Source organism: Euleptes europaea, chromosome 8 (assembly GCF_029931775.1).
Source record: "Euleptes europaea isolate rEulEur1 chromosome 8, rEulEur1.hap1, whole genome shotgun sequence".
NCBI classification, from domain to species: domain Eukaryota; kingdom Metazoa; phylum Chordata; class Lepidosauria; order Squamata; family Sphaerodactylidae; genus Euleptes; species Euleptes europaea.
In genome coordinates this window covers 52,601,474-52,626,643 of record NC_079319.1, presented here as the reverse complement: position 1 = coordinate 52,626,643, position 25,170 = coordinate 52,601,474, and the positions used below count along the sequence as shown (strand labels likewise).

General features: G+C 39.9%; 1 protein-coding gene across 1 annotated transcript; it reads right to left on the bottom strand.

Annotated features, from left to right (window-relative positions):
* Positions 1-218: 218 nt before the first annotated feature.
* Positions 219-17,908, bottom strand: ESCO1 (establishment of sister chromatid cohesion N-acetyltransferase 1). The gene is made up of 10 exons (XM_056854550.1): positions 17,808-17,908; positions 15,671-17,715; positions 14,586-14,709; positions 12,033-12,099; positions 9,732-9,843; positions 7,983-8,114; positions 3,744-3,833; positions 2,284-2,424; positions 1,109-1,296; positions 219-698 (listed from the first exon to the last, which is right to left on the bottom strand). Exons 2-10 carry the CDS (start codon positions 17,711-17,713, stop codon positions 551-553), a joined length of 3,045 nt encoding a protein of 1,014 aa, XP_056710528.1. The 5' UTR covers positions 17,714-17,715; positions 17,808-17,908; the 3' UTR covers positions 219-550.
* Positions 17,909-25,170: the final 7,262 nt, after the last annotated feature.

Here is a 25,170-nt window from a genome sequence, read left to right as displayed (position 1 = left end):
TCCACTAATGAAGATCCATACCCAGTGTGCTGTTGCTTGAAGCCACAGAAACGATTATTTTGTAGCTCATAAAGGCTAACCTAGCCTTTTCTGAACCACAGCAAAGTCCAAAATAACTATTGGAACTTAAATAATGTCTTGCTATAGAATGCCTTTATTGATGCACAAGCCCTTCTTGGACATTTGATGCTGTCACCAGGAGCAACATTCACCTCCCTTGGTATGTGGCTGCATTGTGAACTTCAAAATATACTTTAAGGCGACCACAGCTCTTGAACTCGTTGACAGTCCACTATGAACAATTCTGCTGCATGTAAACATGACTAAACTAGGTAATACATCAAATGTTTATAAAAATATCTTTTAAAAATTATCCTAATTTCTGTAATGTTTACACTTTTAACAAAATACAAAGCACAACCTTTCGGTTGATACTAGTCCTGAGTTCGCTGCTAGCGAAAAGTGTCCCATTCTCTTGGTCAAAAAATCTGCAGCCAGGCAATAAATTGACAACAGTTTCTCATTACCGTTTGCTGTAAAGCTTTACACTTCAAGCAGGTTGTTGTCCACTGAGAAAATTGTATACCAGAAATTGGCTAGTACCACAGTACTGTGTTGCAAAGAGTTTCCCATCAGGAGTAGGATCAGAAAAAGCAATTTCTTCTTTACTCAAATATGAACCATATATAAAGTTACTCCTGTTTTAAAGAGACAGAAAAAATCATGAAGTTGCAAGGAAAATTGTAAAAAGCAACCATATTGTTGATTAAAAATATACATTAAGAAGCCACTATTACAGACCACCTCTCAAATAAAATTAGTCTGCAGTTTCTCTTTGCCTGCCCACCACTGCAAGACCTTGCAATCAACAGACAGCGAGTACACAACTTCCAAATAATAAACCTTTGCTAACAGGAACCCTATAACCATGATAAAACAGGGAGTCTTCTAACAGTTACAGAAAGACTGAAAAAAATTCTGCAGCTTATCTTCTCTTTTCAGTTTGGATAAGCCAAACACCTTGAAGACCATAAAATACTATAAGTATTAAGAGAACACATGCATCTTGGACTAAACACAGTCTGTCTAATAACGAGAATTTTCTTACCTAAGGCATTCTAACATCCGAGAAGCTATTTTCCTCCTTCGCATCAGGCTAAACACCCAGATGCGACTAATGCCACATATTGCAGGCTCAGGAGATGTTGAGCAGCACCAAGCTTTCTGCCTTTCGAAGATGACCTTCTCATTTTCAGAACCAACCTCTGGAATTTTTTCTTCTATAACTCTATAACCCTAGGGGAAGAATAACAAAATATTCCTGTCAAGTTTTTCCTAAGACTATTTTCCATCTAGAATACTGCACTTTCCCCCCTCTCACATCTTTATTACCTTGCTTAGCAGGAACAGAAGCAGAAATTGGGGGTTACCGCACTTGTATTCCCAGCAATGTATTAAGAGTTTGAAAATGTTATAAAAAATACTGTTCGCACTTTCTATGTATTCCCACCGATGTATTAAGAGTTTGAAAACGTTATAAAAAATATCGTTCGCACTTAGTTTGGCCCCTTTAGCTGTGAAGACGTCTTTCAACCATTTATAAGCCGTGGTATCCAAAATCCCTTTTAAAGCAATGTTTTTTATAACGTTTTCAAACTCGTAATACATCGCTGGGAATACAAAGTGCGGCAACCCCCTTTAACTAAAGTGGAACTACACAATCTGCTGCCAAATACTTGGAGAAACCAGTCTGTATCAGTTGTATGCAATGCAGTCTTCTAAAACTTTTGACTGCATCCTCTACCAGCTATTTTTTACCCAGAATATGCTTGTCCTATGTACAGCTGGCGGTGTCCACAAGTTCATTTTGGCTGCACTTCAGATTTTTCCAGGTCACAGGAACATTGCCCCCTAAAATCTGGTCACTCAACAGCAAGCTAGGGCACTTGATGCAAATCAGTCCATTTATGGGAGGTTCCCTAGAAGGCTGTTGAAAGCAGAAAGCTGAAAAGCTGTAGACGAAACTGACTATAATGCCTGCTGTACAAAGGCTTCCAGCCTCTGGAGTCAAGCAATGGTCTGGGACATTCCTAGCCAACAGTTCTCAACACAAGAATTAGAGTCTGCTGCTGGACATGGAAAGGAGAGTATTTGGAAATTGTCACAGTTCTATTTTCTACAGTAGGGACTGAAAAGCTGCAGAGTACCACAGAAACTTTTCAGTATATAGAGGGGCAAAAATAAATAAATCAAGATCGTAGTTGTGGACACCGCCCTACTTACCCATTGGATATGCTCTGCAATTAAACAGCCAGCTACTTTTTTATCATTTGAAATAAATAAGAGTGTCTTTGCTCTGGAACATGTAAGAGGAGCTTGCTGAAATCCAAGATCGTTATCTACCATCTCTCTGATCTCATCGACCTGCCAAGAAAAAGAAAAAAAAAAAACCAGAATTATACCCAAGACACAGAAAAACAGTACTAGTATTCAAATGATGCTTTAAAAAAAAGTGCTACAGGATTACTATAAAAGGAAATTCCTTAGAATAAAAACGTGCACACTGTAGTTTCAGCAACCACACACATGTAATAACTGAATTGAACAGGTACTCCACATTAGAGTTAGCCATAAAGCAATTTGTAAAACTGGTATGGAATTTTAAAAATCAAGAATTACCTACTAATTAAAGATTTTGATTTTTTGCACTATCACCAAAGTATAATTATAGGTGTTCTTTTTTTGAAATGCTGAAATTTCTTATCTTTATTACATTAACTCAGAGCTAATCCACCATGAGTGTGATGCCTAAATGCAAAGGGACCGACTCAAGGCAAATGAGGTCCTTCTTTATCTCCCTTTTAAGCTGGAGGCAACCTGGGTGATCCTATCAGAGGTTCTCAAGGCCTCCCTTTTTCTGAAGACCTGACAAAATGCGAGTATGTTGCAATATACTGACTAAAGGAGGAGGGAGGGAACCAGGCGTTCGTTTTCATGGCTTCTGTGCAGTCCCACATGGGACTGCGCTTGCGCAGGCCAGCCACAGAGAAGTTTTCTGATTTGGATTTGGAAAGTATCCAAAAAAATTTTTCATGTGCTTTTCTTCAAGGAGGGGGAAAAAAACTCTTTCATGAGCAATTAAACAGACCTCAACTCAGGCTTTCATTCATGTACACATTTTATCCAGCAGGAGCAAGAAGGCCCTTAGTATGGATAGTTCGTTTGTCAGGATGGTTACATCCACTGCCTATCTTGATTTATCTACTCCTATTCTGCTGCAGGATGACTTTTGTCAGTTATGACATTTCTAGAATAACTTGACCTACATATTAACTTGACATACATATTACGTTTGTATGTTTTTCAGGCTGCAGTCCACATGGGTGAAAAGGGAAAACAGTTAAGATTTGTAAAATGCTGACAGGTGTTCACAAATTCACCATTTCATATTTGGACATAATTTTATCTGGTCCATATAAAAATCCAAAAACAGCTGTGCACCATGAAGATGACATTATCACTAACAGATCTTTCTGACTGCAGCTTGCTTATATTGACCACACTATAGGTTTCAAATAATTAAGATGAAGTATACATAGAAGAAAAAACAAACAGTAATAAGCCCTGGCAGCACACCAACTTAAAATGAGCTACCAACCTAGTGTTCCTGCACTAGTTAGAGACATTATTTTCTGGAATGCATAACCAAGATTAAGATCAATGGTTTTGGAAGTTTGAACTACCTTTCTCAGTGCATACTTTGGATCATCAGGAAGTACCATTATCATCTTGCCATCAGGATACTCAGCCAAAATCCTTTCTTTTTTCCAGCCCTAATAAAAGCACATAATAAATACTTCACTAAACATATATTGCATAACCCACTGCTCACAATTATGTCTCTTGTTCACAGTGCTTATAAAATCATCTATTATCTGTTTGGCAGGCAGAAAGCCGGATGGTTTAATTTATTCGTATGAGCAGACAAAAAGCAACTTGATGCAACACAGGAAGGCAGCAAGTATTTTATAGACACTTTTAATATTTCAAAATTCTTCAGTTTTTTTTTTGAATCTCTTCAATATAGGTTAAAATTAGAATTAGCAACCTAGTTCGTTAAATGAGCCAATTCCCCAAGAAGCAATACTAAGGGTACGCAGACAGTAAGGTATGTGTGTATACCTTCCTTCTTTTAAACAGTTAGAGGTTTTCAGTTGTTGTTTCTTTAACATAGTTACCTCCACAAATATGAAGTACATACATCTTGAAGTACTGGCATGCAAAAGACCTCCAGGAGGTTTTCAGCAAATTGACTGGCATGCAATGATTCAAAATATAAAGAATATATTTGGTCACTGGTTATAACTATCATAGTCGCAAAAATGAGACTATAAAAGTAATACAGTAACTACCTTCTAAGAACCTAATGGGGAAAGCTGCTATGTGGTGTGTATCTGAAGTTAAACATACTCAAAAAAGAGGTAATTAACTCTTCTTCAGATCCACACTGATGGTGATTAATGAGCAGTACCTGCATGAAAAAACAAAACAAAAAGCCACTTAAGTCTATTAAGATGGGACTTATCTGGAAGTTAGAGTTTATGATGGTCAGAAAGAACACTGAAAGAAGTTTATAGAAAGAACAAATACTTCACCTATACTTTAAGCATAAACTTAGAGGCTGGAAGGAGGGGAACTCATTTGAAGCTATTCTGTCCCTAGTTGTCTCGATGATTAAAAAAGAAGCTAAATCTCATTGTTCATACGCTGCAGAGCATACTGCTTCAATACTCATTTTCAAGGGAAGACATTCAAGGGATACCATCATCCAATCAGATAACGATCTTTTAAAGTGTCTGCAATAGCATAACAAGGTTACATTTCATCAATACATTTGGATTTCTAGCCCACCCAATTCAGTTTTAGAAGCCACAAGTATGTTTTTTAGTTTTCTAAAACATACTAGCATACATTCTTACTTAAGTTCTTATGTTGTGAAATCTATATATGGTTGGATCCTATAGAACCACAAAAGCATCACATTTGTAGAAGGACGTTTTGCTGCCTCCCACTGCAGTCTCCTACACCCACTTCCCAAAAGCTGTTCCTGAGTCAGGGGAACAGTGAGATGGAATGGACAGGGGCACTGTAGCCCCCCGTTCTGAGATGTAACTCAAAGCAATTCATTTTCATCACAGTAAGCTGGTGCTCTAACTCCACTTCACATTTTGGCCACTCACTCATCCAGATTTCTTCCATCTGTCCCAATCCCAACTCCATATGCTCCAACACTCTGTAAATGTCGACTCCTACTGTATTGTTTGTCAACTCCTGAACACTTGTTCAAAAGTTCTAGTAGGAAAGGACACTTCAATTATACTTGAATAAATTTATAAAGCTCACAAACATATTTAAAACCTTCATTTAAATACCGGGAATCTGACCATAAGCCTTAAATTATGAGAAGGATTTTATCAGAGACAACCAGTTTCCCTCCAGTAACGCACGAAACATATGTATGTACAAGAATCAATGTCCAGACTATTTACCAAACTTCACTCAGAGAACAGGAAAAATTAGTCTAGCCAGAAGGCATATTTTGAAAACATTTATGAATGATACTTGCATATGAGGTTTCAGTGACTATAGTTCTGTATTACAAAGTCAAAGATAATTTCCTGCACAGGTTCAAATCCTGTCCACAACATACTGACCTAGCAATGGTTAACAGTGCCACTGGATTTTACAGGTTCAGCTACTGAATCCTCCTTGTACATATGGACGGAAGATAAATTACTGGTCTCATTCAGGGTAGGGAGAAAACTGGCTCTGACTCTGCTCATGCTCACAAAACAAAATTATGGCAGAAATTGGACAAAACTAGATGGAAGTTTGAGGATGCAAGAAAAACTTCCCTAAGACCAAACCATGAGTCCAAGCACAAAATCCTTCATCTCAAAGAGAAACGGGGAGAACATGTCTCACACCTCTGCTGCCTTCTTCCATAGCCCCTCCCCTCCTCCTGCTGAGCAAACTGAGGGGGGCATCTTGTTGGCAGTGCTGCTGCTGGCTGTCCATGATCAGCAATGCAGCCAGCAACTGAAGTGCAATGAAATTAAGATGGATGGAAGGAAGACTGCCAACAAATGAAGCTATTCTGATTCAGTCTGAGGTGGCTAACTGGCACAGGAAAAATAAACCCCTACTCCTCATTTCCAGGTACCAATTTATTTTATTTATTTTTTTAAAAAAACATATCTATATTTACTTTTCTGTGGTGACTTATAAACGATAAACAAAATAAAGGTTAAAATCACTGTTGTGCTCAATGTACTCCACATGGAGATGAAATACAGTGCCTCTCTCTCATTCTGTGTAGTATTTAAAAGGTCTTTTACACATTACGAGGGAGTGGTTATTCAGTCCCCACACCGTGGCTCTGTAACAATGCACTGAGGCCAATTGCTTATGGCAAACAGCAAAGCTTGCTGACTCTAAAGAAGCTCTAAAGAGACATAAGAAGAAAAATCACCAGTCCTACCTAGGAAGGATAATTTTCCCATTCTTACAGAGCATTTGCATTTTCTATGTGTATGTAGAATTTCTTTGTTGCCCATACTTCAGTCTCAGGCACTTTTTCCTATCAATTCTAATCCTTCAGCTTAAAGCTGGAACTTTTGTCAATTGGCAGAGTTGTAATTCACAATTACAGACTCAGATACATTCGGAAGCTGGAAAGTCCCTGACTCAAACCCTACCAAAGCCATGATTTTAGACAAAAAGCTTGTCTAAAAAAAGCCAAGCCCCCGCCACCTGCAATTTGTTTTAACAATGACCTACTTTACAGGGCTGTTGAAAGGATTGCTGTGAATGCATGTGTAGAGTGCTGAACACCTACTAAAAAGCACTACATAAATGCCAGTATTAAATCAGAAGAAAAGATAATGGATGCAATGAAACACAGAACTCTCAACCTCTCATCAAGTTTAGGCCCTGTTTATCTCAGTCACCAATACTAAAAATACTGTATGCAAATAAGGGAATAGATCAATTAAGGAGTCTCAAAATAGGAGTTCAATTACTAATATTGGATTGTCATGCCACACAAATATTTTCAGAGGAATCTTGGAAAATAAAAGCTCAGAACCTGCTTTAAAAAACCCCAGCTGACTGCACTATGTAAGTAACCAATATATGACAGACAAGTCATCTTGGAATAGGGGGTTAGTACTTAGATCACCAAATTTAAAAGGGAAAAAAATTACAATATGTGAAAGCATTCCCCTTTTAAAAAATCATTTTCAGAATTTTCAAAAGTACCTCGTGCAATTCTACACTAGTTTTGAGCTGAAGATGGAATTTATGTGTGGTACACAACTGAAGTGACTTAACGGGCTGGGCTCAATTCAGTTCTCCTGGAGGTCTTACCAATGCCAATGCAGAATAAGGACGGTAACGTGTGATAAAGAAAACTAACATCCCTAATTCTTATTTCAGTTAGAAGGGCAGATAAGCTTTGTATAGTACGAAAAATCTTGTACAAATTACCAACTATTCAAAGCTTGCTTTTACTCAATTAGCAATTTTATACACAATTATCATAAAAAGTTATATAACACGTTGAAGGTGTGCCCTATGTTATTTCTGAATTTACATTTTAAGCGTAAACAGTGATCAAACATATTACAAAATACATTCATGGCATTGCAGAGAAACCACTGTCCAACTTTATGTCAACTGTTGAATTAATACTGTAATACAGCTTTAAGGAAAAATCTCAAGACAGATAACAAGCGCATAAACTGTGCCTTCATAACAGACCAGCTTCCAAAGACATTTTTAAACAGATCTGGCTCTTGTTTAGTTTAAATGTTTGTTACGTGAAATATAACCAGCATCCAGAAGAATTCTAATTGATATATATATATGTAGCAACCCCACAAAACATATTTTGTTGTATAAAAGAAATGAAGTCTTCTTACCACATACTTTACAGCACAGATAAACTGATTGTGGAAGAGAAGATGTTGTGTTTCATCCTCAGGATTTGAAGCAGTATAAAGCATTCCACAAATACTGCAGGAAATGGCTCCAAACCTTTTTTGCCCTGCATCCTATGCAAACGAAACATATTGCTTATTCTATAACCAAACGTTTATCTAAATAAAGAGACCACAACAACAGGAACATTTGCAAATTTAATCTGCTGTGTAGGTGTGTTTTTTTTAAAGTATCATGGCTGAAAATAAATTTCAAGCACTCTGGGCAAACAATGTCAGGATTAAATAAACACTCTGGCCCCATAACTATACAAGCAACTCAGGAAGTCACAACCAAACATCAGTTAAACAGTGTCCTTCATTCCAGACTTATGACAGATAGGGAGGGATGGTACATGGTTCCAGATCCTACAGCTGCCTTAGCTAGTCAAGTTAGTTCAAAAGGCCCAGGGAAGAGGTGGAAGAGCTTTACATCTGGTGAAGACTATGAAGTCAGCCTCCTCAGCAATGGAATGAAGTAAGTGCAAATTATGTTTCCTTTAATTTAGGTACAGATTCCTTACCTCAAGCAAAAATCTGTTTGTTTTCCCTCTTACTAAAAAAGCCAATAGCTATTTTGAATGGCCAGAATAACATTCATTTTAAACACAAAGAAACCGAAAGTGGGCACTAAGCCACTGAAGAGGCTGCTCTCTCTCTCTCTAGTTCAGGGGCCCAAGGGCAACACTATCATTTATCCCATGTAAGTTGATAGTTACCATTCATTTCTATGTGGAACAGAAAAGCGATGTATTCAAGGGACACTGCTGTGGTATTTCTCGCTGGCCAGCTGACCAAACTACCAAAATTCAACCATACTCTTCTCTACACCCCTTCACATGGATACCCTCACCCTGGGTTTTGGTTTTTTTTCACACTAGAGTATGACGATGTTGAGAATTGGCTTGACAGATGAACATATTTACAGCTTGTGATTTCTTAGAGAAGATAAGAGACATAACATAATGCACACATCTGATAAGAAAACAAGCTCATATCATAATCCTTAGGAAATTCTATGGCTTGAATTCCTTGGTTACCATCCTGAGGAATAAGACATGGGGGGGGGGGGCAGTCATTTGAATATTTAGATTTTTTCCTTTAGCTGACACTGCAGCAGCTCCTGTTGCCAAACACTCTTTTATACTTACTGAAATTTAAGACATTTGCGACTGGGACCTGCTGTGGCAGCAAGATCAAGAAAGTTCTGAGAATACACACACACTCTATTGACTCATAAGAAAACTAATGAACATGATTTATTGTTTACAGTAGTTTATTCTCCCTTCTAGTGGTGGTGTTATTTTTATTATTAAAGAATAATGCCCTAAATATACAGCTAAAAACAGAAATGATAGGAAGAGGAGACACAAGAGCCGCATAATGATGCAAGGATTTGGTATTGTAATGATTTCTCTTTATCATACAAATAGTCATTGTGAACAGGAGGAAAATATCTCCCTTGATACAACAACCTATTTAAAGAAATCACTCACTCTTGGGGGTGGGGGGACTCTTTTCAAAGATGACGGACTCTAACCTGCCACACTTGCCATGCAGTCACCCTCTTTCTCTTCCCCATTTCCAAAAATGTTTATGAACACAGAAGGATAAAGGCACATTTAAAAGCTATTTTGCTTAAAATAACGGGTAGAGTGAAATTTAAAATTTAGAGTGCACACACACACTTACTATGATTAGCTGCTTATCACCGTCTTTGACTGCTTCTCTTAGTTTTTGAATATGTTCTTCTGATGAAAGGAAGCCATCGCATTTTGATACTGATGTCTTTGCCAAGCATGCCCTTTAAATATAAAAATAATTAATGGGATACATATTTCATATTACAACTGCTTTTCACAAACATTTAGCTTGCAATATAAAACACAGAATCATAGAGTTGGAAGAGGCCATACAGGTCATCTAGTCCAACCCCCATGGAAAGGGACTATGGACTATACTACTGGTTATAGTATCTGTTGCTGTATTTATTATCTAATTATGAAATTTCTGCATTGTTTAACATGTCATGTTGATACTTATGCTTTTAGTTTTCTGAAATCTTAATCCTATTACATTGCTTACTAGAAGCCCCATCCTACTGACTACATCGATTTACAGAGTGCAAGCCACCTTGAGTGTCAGTGAGAAAGGCAGACTATAAATAATTTCAAATAATGGAATCAAAGTAACTGGAACAATTTTAATATACCAATAATTATGTCTAAAACTCTTTAATTATATTACAAAGCAAGCTTGACTTGCAAGAGCAAATATTACATTCATCTGGCAAGCCAGGATTGCATCTGTAGTCAATAAAAACTGCCTTCAGGAAAACCAGATCAGATCTCCTTCCACTTCTGCTCTCTAGCAACCTCGAAGACCTTACCAACTCTTTAAAGTTGGGTGGGAAAAATTAAACTGCTACATTTTAGAAACTACATGCTAGTCTTTGCCTATTCCACGTCTTGAACAAGTTTCTCCTGTATAAGTTATTTCAAAATGGGGGGGGGGAGTTGGAGACAGCAAACAGTACTTACAAGAAAGCAGACGTTTCTCACTTTCTGAAGTGTATTCTCAAAGCACAAGGGGCACACACCCCTCTTCCTGCAATCAAGAAATGAACCACACTACCTGCCACTTTCCAAAGCTTTCCTCCATTTGAAATTATTCAGAAGTATGGTAGACCACGAACCTGTCACCTGCTCACCTTCAGGGATAGCTGAAGCAGCCCCGCATTATTCAGGACAGAGCTCTGATCAGAAATCTAGCCATGCAACATATTCTCTCAAATTTTCAAAAAGCAAGGAACGATTTCACATATTGCTTCTGAAATCTTTCAGTGGGTCTGCTTTATTTCCAGCTATAAACTCTATGGATGTAAAGCCCCACCTGCAGTTTACAGAACGTTGCTACCTTAGGGTCTTCCAAACTAGAGGACACTCTCTCTTCAAGGCAAGAAAGAGAAAGCTGTACCAAAGTGCTTCCACTTTAAAACAGGGATAGCATGAATGCAGCGTCAATAACAAATGCTATCAGCACTGGGCTGTACAAAGGACCACACAAATACCGGAAGTGGCCATATACAGTTCCGTCTCCATCTTCTACATGGAGCACAAAGATACTGTGTAAGAGTAAAAAGAAAGCACTGCACAAAGAGTGGGGAGGAGTGGAACTAGTAGGCCAGGGGTTTACCCACTCAGTCCCTTCATGACGTGTCCTAGACAATCTGAACTTCAGGCAAGACTTAGATGCATTTAGCTTTATTAAGGCGGCAAAGGTAAAACTCAAAGTGTGGTACTTACATCTCTGCTGCTGCTTTTTTTTTTACTCCGATTTTTATTGTTAGATATAATATTGTATGTCCTGACCTGGATGGCCCAGGCTAGCCCAATCTCGCCTGATCTTGGAAGCTAAGCAGGGTCAGCCTTGGTTAGTATATGGATGGGGGCCCACCAAGAAAGTCCAGGGATCCAACGTAGAGGCAGGCAATGGCAAACCACCTCCGAACGTCTCTTGCCTTGGAAATCCTACAGGGTCGCCATAAGTCGGCTGTGACTTGACAGCACTTTCTACCGCCACATAATAATACTGTACACACATCCTCTCTCTCTCAGCCTCTTCACAGGAATGGCAGAACAACCAATACAGAAAAAGCTCTAGTCCTGGCAGAGGTCTATCCTTTCAAGGCATACGTGGGGTTTCAATAAGGGAGACCAGGTAGTTTCGACCTGAAAATTCAGCCAGCAAACACTTAATTTCAGCTTCTAACACTAAAGTGGGAATGGGAAGGGAGCAGGTACTGATCTTGCATGAACTGGTTAACTGGCTTCCTCTATTTAAAACTTCCTAAAACAAAAGAGGTTGAAACATTAAAGACAGCTTTGAGTTCCACTGATTGCTATAAGAGAGGGATATAGGTATGTTAAAATAATTTAAAGAACTGAGGGGAGAACCAAGGCATCATGCATCCCAATCCATAAAATACTATACCTGCTCTCAGCTGCCTCAGAGGTTTTATTTGTGAACAGAGTCCGAACCAACTGTTTGGGAGCCGGAACTACAAATCAATCAATAAGTTATGTTATTATTGCCTTGATACTCTTAAGCCGTGTACATAAAATAAATGGCAGACACTGTAAGTTTGAAGAAAAATACCAAAATGGTGTCTACATGAAGTAACCTTTGAATACCTGAAACTAACTCAGCTTTTGGGGTTGGATGCTGCTAGCTTTCCAGCTGGCAAGAAAGGCAGGGGGACATCTTTTTGAGGTCTGAAAAGACTTCATTGGGGGTTGCAGAGCCTATTAACCAGCTCTTACTGCATCGTTTTCTACTGTTGTAATTCCACTTTCTGCATTGCTTGATGAATCATGTCACATTTCTGAACTGTTTCTAATATTCATAATCCTGGTCCTTCTCTGCATTGATGATTAGATCTCTCATGCTATTTGATTACATGTAATCCACCATGAATCTCAGTAAGAAAGGCGGACTATAAATAAATAAAACTCTTGGTGAGGGGAAATGGATTTGTTTTAGGAATTTATTATATTCTAATCTTAATGTTGGTATTATGAATTTTTAAATTTTCTTAACTCGTTTTTTTACCCTTTATCGTTAACTGTGCCAAGCTTTGTTGGTGGGCTAAAATTAAAAATTACATATTTAAAAGAATAAGTTGGTTTTTATATGCCGATTCTCTGTACCTTTTAAGGAGAATCAAACCAGCTTACAATCACCTTCTCTTCCTCTCCCCACAACACACACCTTCTGAGAGAGTTCAGAGGAACTGTGACTAGCCCAAGGTCACCCAGCAGGCTTCATATGGAGGAGCGGGGAAACCAACCCGGTTCACCAGATTAGAGTCTACCGCTTATGTGGAGGAGTGGGGAATCAAACCCGATTTTCCTGATTAGAGTCCACCGCTCAACCACTACACCATGCTGACTCTCCATTGAAAATGTGTAAGAAAGAAACCAAATAAGTCATAAATGTATCTGAAAATAATCCAAGAATTAAGAATACTATGGCAGTTCCAGGCAATAAAGCTCAAAGACTGAAGTTAGCTACAAATGTCCAAAGGTAAATCCATGGGAAAAGACTCAAAGAGCTTTGGGTATTTTCTAGAGGACACCTGTACAACCAATGATACACAAAAACAGACATAGCTTGCCATATATAGGACATTTTTCATGGATCTCAATAAATCCCATTTTTACCATCTGCTTGGGATTGCAACACACATGTGTTTGTGTGCACATACACCACTGGTTCCCAACCAGGGGTCCGTGGACCCCCAGGGGTCCGCGAGAACTAAATTAAGGCCCGCGAAACAAAGTTATAAACCCATAATAAATTAATATTTTCAATTAAAAGTTCTCTATTATAAAATATATATATTCAAATATTATTCTAAGTTTAATGTTTAACTAACAGTTATGATTAAAGTTTATTTTCAAATTCTCGGAATTTTTATTTTGAACCTTGGGGTCCCTGAACCGAACAAAAAAGTCCTAGTGGTCCCTGGTCAAAAAAAGGTTGGGAACCACTGACATACACACAGAGGGTTATCCACCTCTGCCTGTGTTTTGTGGTTTGTCTTGATGGGTCATGTGCTGGTGTACATATGTCCTAGATAAGGACAACATAAAATACGCTAGTGGTTTTCAAAGGTTTCAGAAAAAAGCATTCATCTGATTGACTGAGGAAGGCAATATTTAAAACTACCCAAAAAGGTCTATTGAATTAAATGTTAGAATATACTTTCCAAATATAAAAGCATCTTAGCAATGAATTAAGGTGTTTAGAAAAGCTGTTAAGTGTCTTCACTTGGATATATTTTTTTAAAAAAAAATGTAATCGGGCATCTGTCAGGGATAGATTAAGCAGAGATTATCATGTTAAAGCAAAAGGTTTGGTTTGATGTTCCACTGTGCCCTTTCAGGTTTATGGTTCTACAGTTGCAGCTACAAAGTATGGATGAATTTGTAATATAAAATAATTGACACATTTAGTATGTACCTGTAAGTTGTTAGCATGAGGATACATGTTTTTGTGTGTGTACTTGTCTGCAAACTATTTCCTTATTGTACCACTAAGATTAAGTGTGATATTTCAAAAAGTAGCTGATTTGCAGACAGTTGATTTTTAGTATTCCAAGTGTTTAAATATGGTGATTCAATTTAAATGATCCTCTAAACAAGTGTGATGTAATTATTAGTGTCAGACGACAATCTGAGAGACCTAGTTTTGAATTCCCACTCTGCCATGGAAGCTTTCTGGGTGACACTGGGCCAGTGACACTCAACCTAACCTAACTCACAGGGTTGTTGTGAGGATGAAGCGGAGAGGGGAGAATGTTGTAAGTCACTTTCATTCGCCATCGGAAAGAAAAGTACGGTATAAATAAAGTAAATAATTGTCACATTTTCCCTTTAATGTAATAGGAAGTTTCTTGATTTATAAATATAATTCAGCTACCATAACCTTCCCACAGAAATTATAGCATTCCAAAAATATATGAACTTGCACAGTAACGTGTACCTTGAGGTTTGATTTCTACAGTATCTTTTTTTGCTTGTTTTGCTGGTGGTGGCGCTGATCCACTGTTGGCGGTGATTTTCACTGGTGTACTTTCCGGACTTGTATCCAAGTGTAAGTTAAAGCTCTAAACAAAGTGTTAAAATATATAATTGTAATTAAATTGCTATGCTATATGACAATCACCCAAATATTGCCAGGTAGAATACAATGCTCTGAAGGCAACAGCTCAGGTTAACTGTTCCTACTTATTGGTTCTTGTAGGTTATCCGGGCTGTGTAACCGTGGTCTTCCTACTTAATTCGTATGATTTCTTACTCTGTGCTGAACACAGAGATCATGTCCATAAGACTGAATTACAGAAAACAGCTGAAAGAATCAAGCGGTACTACGTATTTCAAAAAACTCTCTGTAAAAGTTAATTGCATTATGGTGCTGCCCTGTAAACTGTCTACACTGACAATACAAAGGAATTAGTTTGTGGTAGGATGTAGACCAAGAATCTCCAGTCTTGTTGACCCTTGTGAGTACTTTCAGAATTTTTGAAAGAAAAAAAAATGGCTGTCATGGGGGGCCAATTACAAAAAGCCAAGCATCCCCATATAATGGGGTAGTTGTTTCTGTATGGGTGCTCCCCGCAAGCATAACGGTGACACCTCCTGGAGTCCTCTGAAGCATCTCCTGCTGTGCTATGCGGAAGTGATTCTTTGAGAAGAAGCAAATGGGTGCCAGGAAACCCACTAGTGGATACCACAGCGCTCACTGTTACTACCACTGGGAACCAACGGCAAGGAATTTCTGGGGAATTTCTGCTACGTCGTACGTTAACTATGAAGCCATTAAGGGAGAAGCTTGCCAGCTGCAAACCCTGCAGAAGTTTTTAAAGTGAAATTCACCAGAATAGCCTTAATACAATAATGCAGTCATTACAGAATTATACAATAATTTAGTAAAAGCAGTAGTAGAGAATATTCCATTTTAAACAGATTACTCTACAATAACTGCTTAAAGTGTCTATTGCTGCTAATCTCATACAGAATATAACACAAATATGTCATCACCGTACAACAGTATTTAAAACTGGTTACCTCGTCTGGAGTTGGCTCTGGCATTTGCTTTGCCTCCAATACGCCATTTTTGGTTGCCCGTATGGTGAGATGTTCAGGACACGGCATTGTCTCTTTAGCTTGGAGTCTGTCCAAACAAACTGCATTCTTCTGCTCACATGATGCGTTACTACCCTGGTACGATTGTGTCAATTTCTTCTGGATTCCCGGTAGGTGCTTTTCCAGAGCTGTTTCTTGCCCACCCTCTGGATCATTACATTTTAACAAATCAAGTTTTGGAGTACATGGGGAATTTGGGATACTTTGGCTCACATGATTAGACTTGGTCAATTTTATTTTGGTCCACTTAGAGTTCTTGTTTGTAGCGCTACGTCTGCCGTTCACTATGCATTTAACAGATGTTCCTTTTTTGCTTGGGAAAAAACGCTTGCGTTGAAAGTTCTGTTTGGTTTCCTCTTCAGGGAGAATTGCAGTCTGTGCCAACTCCGCTACTGCATCTTTTTCTTCTTCTTTTCCACACTCAGTGTTAGATTCTCTTTTGACTTCCACTGTGTCTGACTCAATCTCACCCGCAATTTCTTCACACAGCTCAAGAATACTAATCTTTCTAGACTTCATCACATCTTCTGATTGATGAGAAGGTTTTGGACTCAGAGGTGCCAGCAAAATTCTCTTTGCTTTTACACTGATTTTTCCATTTTTGTGCATTGGCTCTTTTTTCTTATTTACTATACTGCTGGTTGATTTCACAGAGCAGGAAACTGCATTGACAGGTTCATTCACAGATTCTTGAGGATTGCTGTCAAGACTACTTTTTGATTCTCCAAGTTTATCTTGAGAAGTAATCAAGTAAGTAACTTTAGGATCCACTTCATTACGTTTTTCTTTCAAAGAACTCATTTTCTCTAAATTTAATTTTTCTTTCCTTTTATTTTTACATTCATCATTTTTCACAGGTTTTTGTTCCATATTCTGTTTTACAGACTTCTGCTTTTCATTTTTAATATGTGAAAGCTGTTTTTTCATTTGGGAGTGCTGTTTGTCTGCAGATAAATTTCCATCTTTAATTTTTCTGCTACGTAAGGATATTTTAGGCACGTCAGATAATTGCTGCAATCTCAATGATCTTCTAGTTAGATGGTCGTCATGCGCAACAGACTGCTGTAACTTAGGAAGTTCCTGTATCGCCTGCTGTAATGCTGCCTTTGTTTTTCTGAAATTTTGTAACTTTTCTTGCTTAATTTTGACTGAATTTTTGTTACAATTACTAACGGTTGACCTTGTAGTTCTCCGCATTCCATGGTCAGATTCACAAGTTTTTTTGTCACACCTATTTTTAGCCTGTGTCCGTACAGGGCTTTGTGAATCTGAGTTTTTTGTAGAAGTATTTTTCCGTACCTCTACGTTAGCACTGCAACTTTTCAGAAGTTTACCAGTTTTAGTAGTTTTATCATTCTTGGAATTTTCCTTCACCAATTTTGTTTGGGAATTCATATTCTTATGAGAAACTGCAGAACGCATTGCTGAACGCCTATTGCAAAGTTCAGCAGCACATTTTTTAACACCTATAGACGACTTCAGTTTTTTCCTCCTGCTTTCTACCGAGGTTTTACTTGTGATGGCAATGGGTTTCCCCTTCCCTCTAGAACTTGTCTTGGAAGAAGTCTTTCTGGAGCCCAAACAGCTAGCATGATTTATTTTGGAGGTTTTCACAGATGTTTTTGTAGATCTAGCCAAAGACTTTAAGGATATTCTTTTCACACATGCTGTTTTACAGGGTTTCTTTGTTAATTCATCTGAAGCCAGTTTGGAGCATTTCTGTGTTTGTTTGGTGCGTCCAGATTTAATAGATGACCTCGTAATTGTTTTATTTGTAGCTGGCCTGTTTGTTTTGGTAGAGATTTTGTTTACTTCTTTCCTCAATGTTTCCTTTTTATTTGATACATGTTTGGCAGCAAGCAACTTTCTTCCTTTGTTAGTTGAGACCAATTTACTATTCTTATCCAGTTTCCTCTGTTTAGCAGGAGGTTCTACTAGCACAGATTTTCTTTTCTGTGCTGCCATTTCTGAAAACACAAACATTAAGTCATTTCTTTAGTCATGACTCTTATCAGATTACCAAAATCTAAAGTTTAACATGATGACTTGACTTACTTACAGGTACTGTGTTATAAGTGAAAGTCTCAATAGAAGAAAAATATTCTGTGCCAAATACATTCCTTATCAATTTCCATCCAAAGAGAGTAGCATATATCTCCTACAGGCAACACACACACACAAAAAAACACACAAGAAAACAAACTAAAATACTGGAAATGACTTTGTTGTACAGAGGTCCCCGTTTCATTTACTTGGTTGCATATATATTGCCTCCTGCCACTTCACTGACAGCTACTAACTTAACCTAAACTTACTGCATCGTACATATTACTACAAGTAATGGAATTTACTTCCAAGGAAATGCACTGAAGTTTACACCAGTCTTCGATTTCTATGAAAGCAGAGAATCTTTTCATCACATAATACTAAGCAGAATGAGTATATAGGTGCACAATTTTGTAGTGGATCAGAATTCCATAGCCCAATAACCTAAGGTTTTGTTTTTTGCATTATTTCAAGTGGCAAAGATAAGCTTGCCTAATAAAATTTCAGAAGCCACAGGGAAGAAGTGGTATTTCCACTTTTTAGGGAGCAGTATTTCACTACTCTGCACAATTTCTTGCCTCTTCTTTGGACTAAGAAAAGTCAAATAAACTATGCAACAGAAAAAGATATGGACAAATCTACATAACTTATGTACTTGTGACAAGTACAGGGTACCCTGTCTTAGCTGCCTATTCTTGGCAACAGGAAAGGAGTTTGATGTGTAATAACAGCAATTGTATTTTAATGGAAAAAATAAGCAATAAATCTTTTTTTCTATCCGGTCAATTTGATCCTCGCTGCAGAATCAATGAACAGAACTTTAACCTTCTAATTGCCATAAGAAAATTCCTTAGCCTGTGACTAAGGCTTCCATAACAGCAGGGACCTGTAAACATAGCCAGATTTGTCCAGCACAAACTTACACAGGTTAGAAGACTAGCTGCATCGTGCAGAAATTATTTTATTTACCTGATTACAATTTTATCCCATCTATCTTCAAAGAAGCTCAGTGTGGGCTCCTTCCATTTTATTCTTATGATAACACAGTGATCTAAGTCAGACCAAGTGATAAGGGACTGGGCCAAGTAGGGATTTGGTTCCTCTACTCCTATATTCTAGCAACTAGCTATAAGAAATTATTAACAAGCAATACACAGGAGATCATATCCCTCCATGAAGGGCCATAAGCACTAAGAAAATGGCTTTCCTTAACTATTTTCTACTGTGTTAGGGACCTCTTTGTAGATCATGCTTTTAGACCTATACCTAAGATTTTTAAGACCTATACCGAAGATTTTTAAAGTGTGCCTCAAAAACACATGCACAATACATGACAAAAAGCTAGAATTGGCTGCAGGTCCCAGATTCATGAATGCTCAAGAGCACATCTAGACTTGCTATTGCATAGTGTGAGAAACAACTCTATCGGGCAAGTCCACGTTTTACAACACAAGCCCAATGGCTGCATACACATCAGCATTCCCTTGAAAGCACAGGCAGCACACACATCTTTAAAATACACTTGGGAACTTTGACCGGATGGGGCACACACACATTTTTGAACACTTGCACGCGTACAACTGAGGGCTTTGGCCCAGTCACTTGTACCTGGGTGCTTAAAGGTGGCTGTCACCCCCTATTTACATTCTGCATTTAATATCAGTGTCCCCACACGGCAATTATGAATAAAGTGTGGGGTTTTCCGGCAAGGCGGGCAACAATGCACACAAAAGTGGCTATTCCACCCTTCAAGTTAGGCCCTCACCTCATAGTAGGGTTGCCAGGTCCCTCTTCGTTATCGGCGGGAGGTTTTTGGGGCGGAGCCTGAGGAGGGCAGGGTTTGGGGAGGGAGTTTAATAACACTTTATAACTCGGGGGGGGGGGCACCTTCTCCCACATTTAGGTTTCTATGTCTATTGCAATGTTCTTCCGTCTACAGCAGCCTTCTACTTTTCTTTATTATAAGTCATGTAGGGTTGCCAGGCCCCTCTTCGCAACCAGCACGAGGTTTTTGGGGCGGAGCCTGAGGAGGGCGGGGTTTGGGGAGGGGAGGGACTTCAATGCCGTAGAGTCCAATGGCCAAAGCGGCCATTTTCTCCAGGGGAACGGATCTCTATCGGCTGGAGGTCAGTTGTAAGAGCAGATCTCCAGCTACTACCTGGAGGCTGGCTAATATCCTGTTAAGGAAAAATATCCCAACACGCAGCCACTTCCAATTCTTTTTGTTATTTCCCATGCTTAGCATGGGAAAAATATAAAAATAACAAAAGAATTGGAAGTGGCTGCGTGTTGGGATATTTTTTTCCTTAACAGGAGATTAGCCAGCCTCTATATACAACCCTACCTGGAGATTGGCAACCCTACCTCAGAGCACACCTCGGTTTCAGACGCCACAAAACCAGGCCAGGATTTTGGGCGGTGGCGAAGGAAGCGGTGGGGCCACCAGCAGCGCCTCTGTTCCCTACTTAGGGGTCCATTTGAGGACGGGGGAATGGGGGGGCAGGGGACCGACCCGACCCCATTCCCTTGCCCGTATCCAACAGCCCTCGAGGCGAGCACCCCGGGGGGGGGTGTCCCAATGGCCAGGCAACGCGGGGAGGGCAAAGAAGCGGAAGGGGCCAGGCCAAGGCGCAGCAGTTGGGGCACTTTTTGGGGGGGGGGGTGCTGCTGTTGTTCCGTTCGTTCCGGCCCCCGCGCGCAGGAGGCAGGCGAGCGGCAGAATGGGGGCACTCACCTCTCCCGAGGAGGGGGTCCCGCGCGCGGCACGAGCCGCTTTCACGCCACGCGGGGGCGCGCTAAGCCCTCCTCCTCCTCGCCGCCGCCGAGTCACGCGCGCCGCTTCCCCATGTCACCCAGCGCCGGCGCCGACTCGCAGAACGCGGAGAAGCAGGAAGCGGCTCCCCATCCGGTCCAAAGAGCTACAGCCACAAACAGCGCTCGACGCGCACGTGGGGTTCGCGCTCCCACGTGCGGGGAGGGGAAACCAAACCCAAAAGAAGGGTCATTCCCAGTGGGTAGCCGTGTTAGTCTGCCTGCAGTAGTAGAAAAGGGCAAGAGTCCAGGAGCACCTTAAAGACTAACACAAATATTTTCTGGCAGGGTATGAGCAGAAAAGAGCAAGAGTCCAGTAGCAAGAGCCAAGTAGCACCTTAAAGACTAACAAAAATATTTTCTGGTAGGGTATGAGCTTTGGGTCGCCGTGTTAGTCTGCCTGCAGTAGTAGAAAAGGGCTAGAGTCCAGGAGCACCTTCAAGACGAACAAGAATATTTTCTGGTAGGGTGTGAGCTTTCTGTGGCTCACGAAAGCTCATACCCTACCAAAAAAAGGGTGGCGATGGATCAGAATCGATGGAGAAACAGAGATTGCAAAGCAGGCGGTCGTGGTCGCAGTGTGTTGCACCGCCCTCTGCATAGGGAGGAAAGAAGAAGCCTGGTCAGGATAGTTTTTATCCCCCCACCCCCCCAGCAAGGTTTCTGCGCTTTTAAAAGCATTATTTTTAAAAATTTAGTATTTGATTTGTATCCCGCCCTCTATCCCTGGCCAAGGCCGGGCTCAGGACTAACATTATAAAAACACATATATAGAAACCATATTCTCTCCAGGATCAGAGGAGCATGCCTATTATATTGGGTGCGGTGGAACACAGGCAGGATGGTGCTGCTGCACTTGTCTTGCTTGTGGCTTCCTAGAGGCCCCTGGTTGGCCACTGTGCGAAACGACTGCTGGACGTGACGGACCTTGGCCTGATCCAGCAGGGCCTTTCGTATGTTCTCAATTTGTTAATCAATTGGCTCATTAAAACAAGTGGTGCTCATTGCAAGAGCATAGGGCCACAGAGTGGAGAAACAGTCAAGGCCCCTGATTTGAGTTGGTAACAGCATGGAAGGGGGTAGGGCAGAAGTGTAACAAATGGAGAGGTTGCATTTTTTCCAGGTCTTCTGCAGCAGTAGTTACAGCCAAGGCCCTCTTTAGTTCCAGTGTTTTGAAAGCATCCCAAAAGAGCAGAAGCCAAGCTACTTGGGGGGAGATAGAAAACCAGAGGCAAAACATTCGACCTTGTGCCAAAAGATAGACTTGGCAGACAGCCAACAACGACCACCTTCCCCTTCCTTCATGGAGGTAGTAGGAACTGAGATGCTGTGAGGTCCAGAGAGCAAAGTGGGTTGGATTCAGGACAGGGGATGAAATGCTAATGTGTTTTCATCATGGGGGTGGGGGGAAGCGAACTACCCCAAAACCACCTTTCTGAGAGTAAGTCCCACTAAAAAGACCTGAGTACGATTCTCTGAGTAGACATTTGGACAGTGCTATTACTGTGGTTGATAGAAGAATTGCAGTTGGGAACCAGACGTGAGGACTGCTTGCTTTTAATACCTCTCAGTAGCAGAACAGTTTCCGTCCCGCCCCCTCAGAGAGGGCCGCTGACGCCTGGCTGTCAAGTCTGTAGGAGTCCGTTCCTCCCCGTATAGGCTTCGGGACTTCCGGCGACGCGTTCTGCATGTATTTCCTACGTCGGCAAACTATCTAGCCTTGTTACTTGTTGGTTTTGTCCAAGGTTGTAGCGGCCCCTGGTGGCCACTGATGAGTGGGACACAAAAAGGCGAAGAGCTCCGTGCTAATCTCATGCCTTGTGGGTAGGAGACGTCAGTTACTTGCACTGGTTCGTTGTTTTCAATGTTGCCAGCCCCAAGATGAATCTTGCTTCCAGGAAATGTTTAAAAACCCCTAAAGAATTTCCTCATCGTCTAGTATTGAACGTAATGCTAGAGTCAACCTTCCAAAGCTGACATTTCCTGCAGGGGAATTGACTTCTGAGTCTGGAGATCGCTTGTTATCCCAGGAAACCTCCCAAAATCCACCTGCAGGTCGCTAACCATCTATAGTCGGATTGGGGCGGGGGGGGGACTTTGTAGTAAGTAAAGACATTGGTCTTTAAATAAATTTAAATAAATAAATTATAAATAAATATTGGTTCTTGTAGGTTATCCGGGCTGTGTAACCGTGATCTTGGTGTTTTCTTGGTATACCAAGACCACGGTTACACAGCCCGGATAACCTACAAGAACCAATGAACTGTGACCGTGAAAGCCTTTGACTAAATAAATAAATAGTGTGTGTGTGTGTATGTGTATAATTGTGTAATCACAAACTTTTAAATGGGCTTGCTAAAAATTGAGCAAACAGTTCTTGAGCTCTCCCTCCAGGTGGATAGTTAACCATTTATTCTTAAATGCCACAAGACAAATGGCCAGCCAGGAGATGGAAGTAATTAATTGGGATGCAACAAACGGAAAAATGCAGGGAGGGCAGGATCTCTGCTGAAATAAATGTACTTCTTAGAAGACATACGTACAGAAAGTTTTTCATTCCTTATTTAATAGGAATGTCGCTCTATAGTAAATGCAGTATGGGACCATTGTTTCAATTCTTCTTACACATTCAGCAATGGAAAAATGTTCATCATGTGGAATACTTCTGTGGGTCAATGTACACGAGGAGTGGGCTACACATGTATGGCAGAACTTTACAATGGTTACTAGTTCACTGTTTTTGTAGAAGTAACCCAGTTATTTATAACTCAATTTAGAAACTTCAAAACACTACTTGAATTTCCAGCAATGTATGCTGTGCTTTTGTCTGTATATTTTATTTTCTCCAGAGATTGAATTAGGACATTTCATGATACATTAATCCAGTAAAAAAAAAACTTCAAAAATACATACCTAATTGTTTGTATATGACATTTTGCAGAAGAAGAAGAGTTGGTTTTCATACCCCACTTTTCTCTACCTTTAAAGAGTCTCAAAGCGTCTTACAATTGCTTTCCCTTCCCCTCCCCAGAACAGACACATTGTGAGGTAAGTGGGGCTGAGGGAGTTTGGAAAGAACTATGACTAGCCCAAGACCACCCAGTAGACTTCATGTGTAGGAGTGGGGAAACAAACCCGGTTCATCAGATTATAGTCCGCCGCTCATGTGGAGCAGCAGGGAATCAAACCTGCTTCTCCAGATTAGAGTTGCCACTCTTAACTGCTACACCATGCTGGCAGGAAACACTTCTTTCGAGATAGAATCAACATGCTTCACAATGTATAAGTACTATGTCTGAAACGGAGGTTTTACATGCAAGCTTACCTAACAGCTACACAGGGCAATCTAGGTCCTTTCCCCTAAATCCATATGTGTGGTAGAGGGTTGATTTTACAAGAGGAAAAGGTATTAATTATTACTTCACATTTTTCAGTCCTATCTGAAACCGAGGTAGGGTGACCAACCTCCAAGTGGTGGCTGGAGATCTCCTGCTGTTACAACTGATCTCCAGCCGATAGAGATCAGTTCACCTGGAGAAAATGGCCACTTTGGCCATTGGACTCTATGGCATTGAACTCCCTCCCCTCCCCAAACCCTGCCCTCCTCAGGCTCCGCCCAAAAAACCTCCCGCCAGTGGTGAAGAGGGACCTGGCAACCCTAACTCCCAAGCAGCCTTGGATACTAGGGGAGAAAAGAGGAGAAAAGAAAGGCCAGCTTTATTTCCTTTGTTAAGATAATAAACTATCTAAGGATGTATTCAAACTCTGTTGAAATAGTACAGATTTGCAATTTTTTAAAACATGAAAACACTGCAAAGTTGGTACCATTTCCAGCTGTATAGGGAATAAGACTGCAGATACTCCAGTGGCATTGTTCAAAGCATATCCGTTTTACCATGAACTTAACTGTTCCTTTCGACAACTATCTAATGAGAAGCTATGTTTATATGAAATAGTACACCCCCCATAAGTATTGACCAAGCCCCACACAAAGATTAAATGAAAGATGCTTTAAAAATGTAGTTTATTTCCCTTCTGCATTTCAAAATAAAACAGCTTGTAGAAATATAATGCTATATGACAAGCAACAATGTTAAAAAAGTAAGACATATATGGCTTTGACAAGAATTAACAGTGCTGTAAATATCCTCATAGGGTATAATAAGTGCAATCAGCAATCCTATTGCAGTGCATGGCTAAAGTTAATATGGCTTTGAACCACTATTTTATATTACTTTTAAACGTTTCTAGTGCATTTCCGTGATTAATTCCCTCAAAAGTAAACCCGTTTGTGAATTACAACAGAATTGACTTTTTTAAGGTTAAGTGTATATGAACAAGTCATTAGAACAAATTCCTAAATACGAATTATCTACATTTTAAAAATCTAACTTGAGAAACTATCTGTTTACTTTAATGGTTTTTAAAGTGCAATTTCATGTGTGCAAAGTGTTCTTTTCATTTAATATAAGGCATATTAAAACAAACATACAAAAGTAATATTATTGCGAAGTATCTAAGCAAAACTATGCTTTTTGCTTGTAATCATGGATTTTCAGGCTTAT

Coding starts and splice junctions, on each gene's coding strand:
- ESCO1 (XM_056854550.1), bottom strand. CDS start 17,713: ATGGCAGCACAGAAAAGAAAATCTGTGCTAGTAGAACCTCCTGCTAAA. Junction 14,710..15,670: donor CAGAGCCAACTCCAGACGAG/GTAACCAGTTTT, acceptor CACTTTGTTTAG/AGCTTTAACTTACACTTGGA. Junction 12,100..14,585: donor TGTAGAAATCAAACCTCAAG/GTACACGTTACT, acceptor ATTGATTTGTAG/TTCCGGCTCCCAAACAGTTG.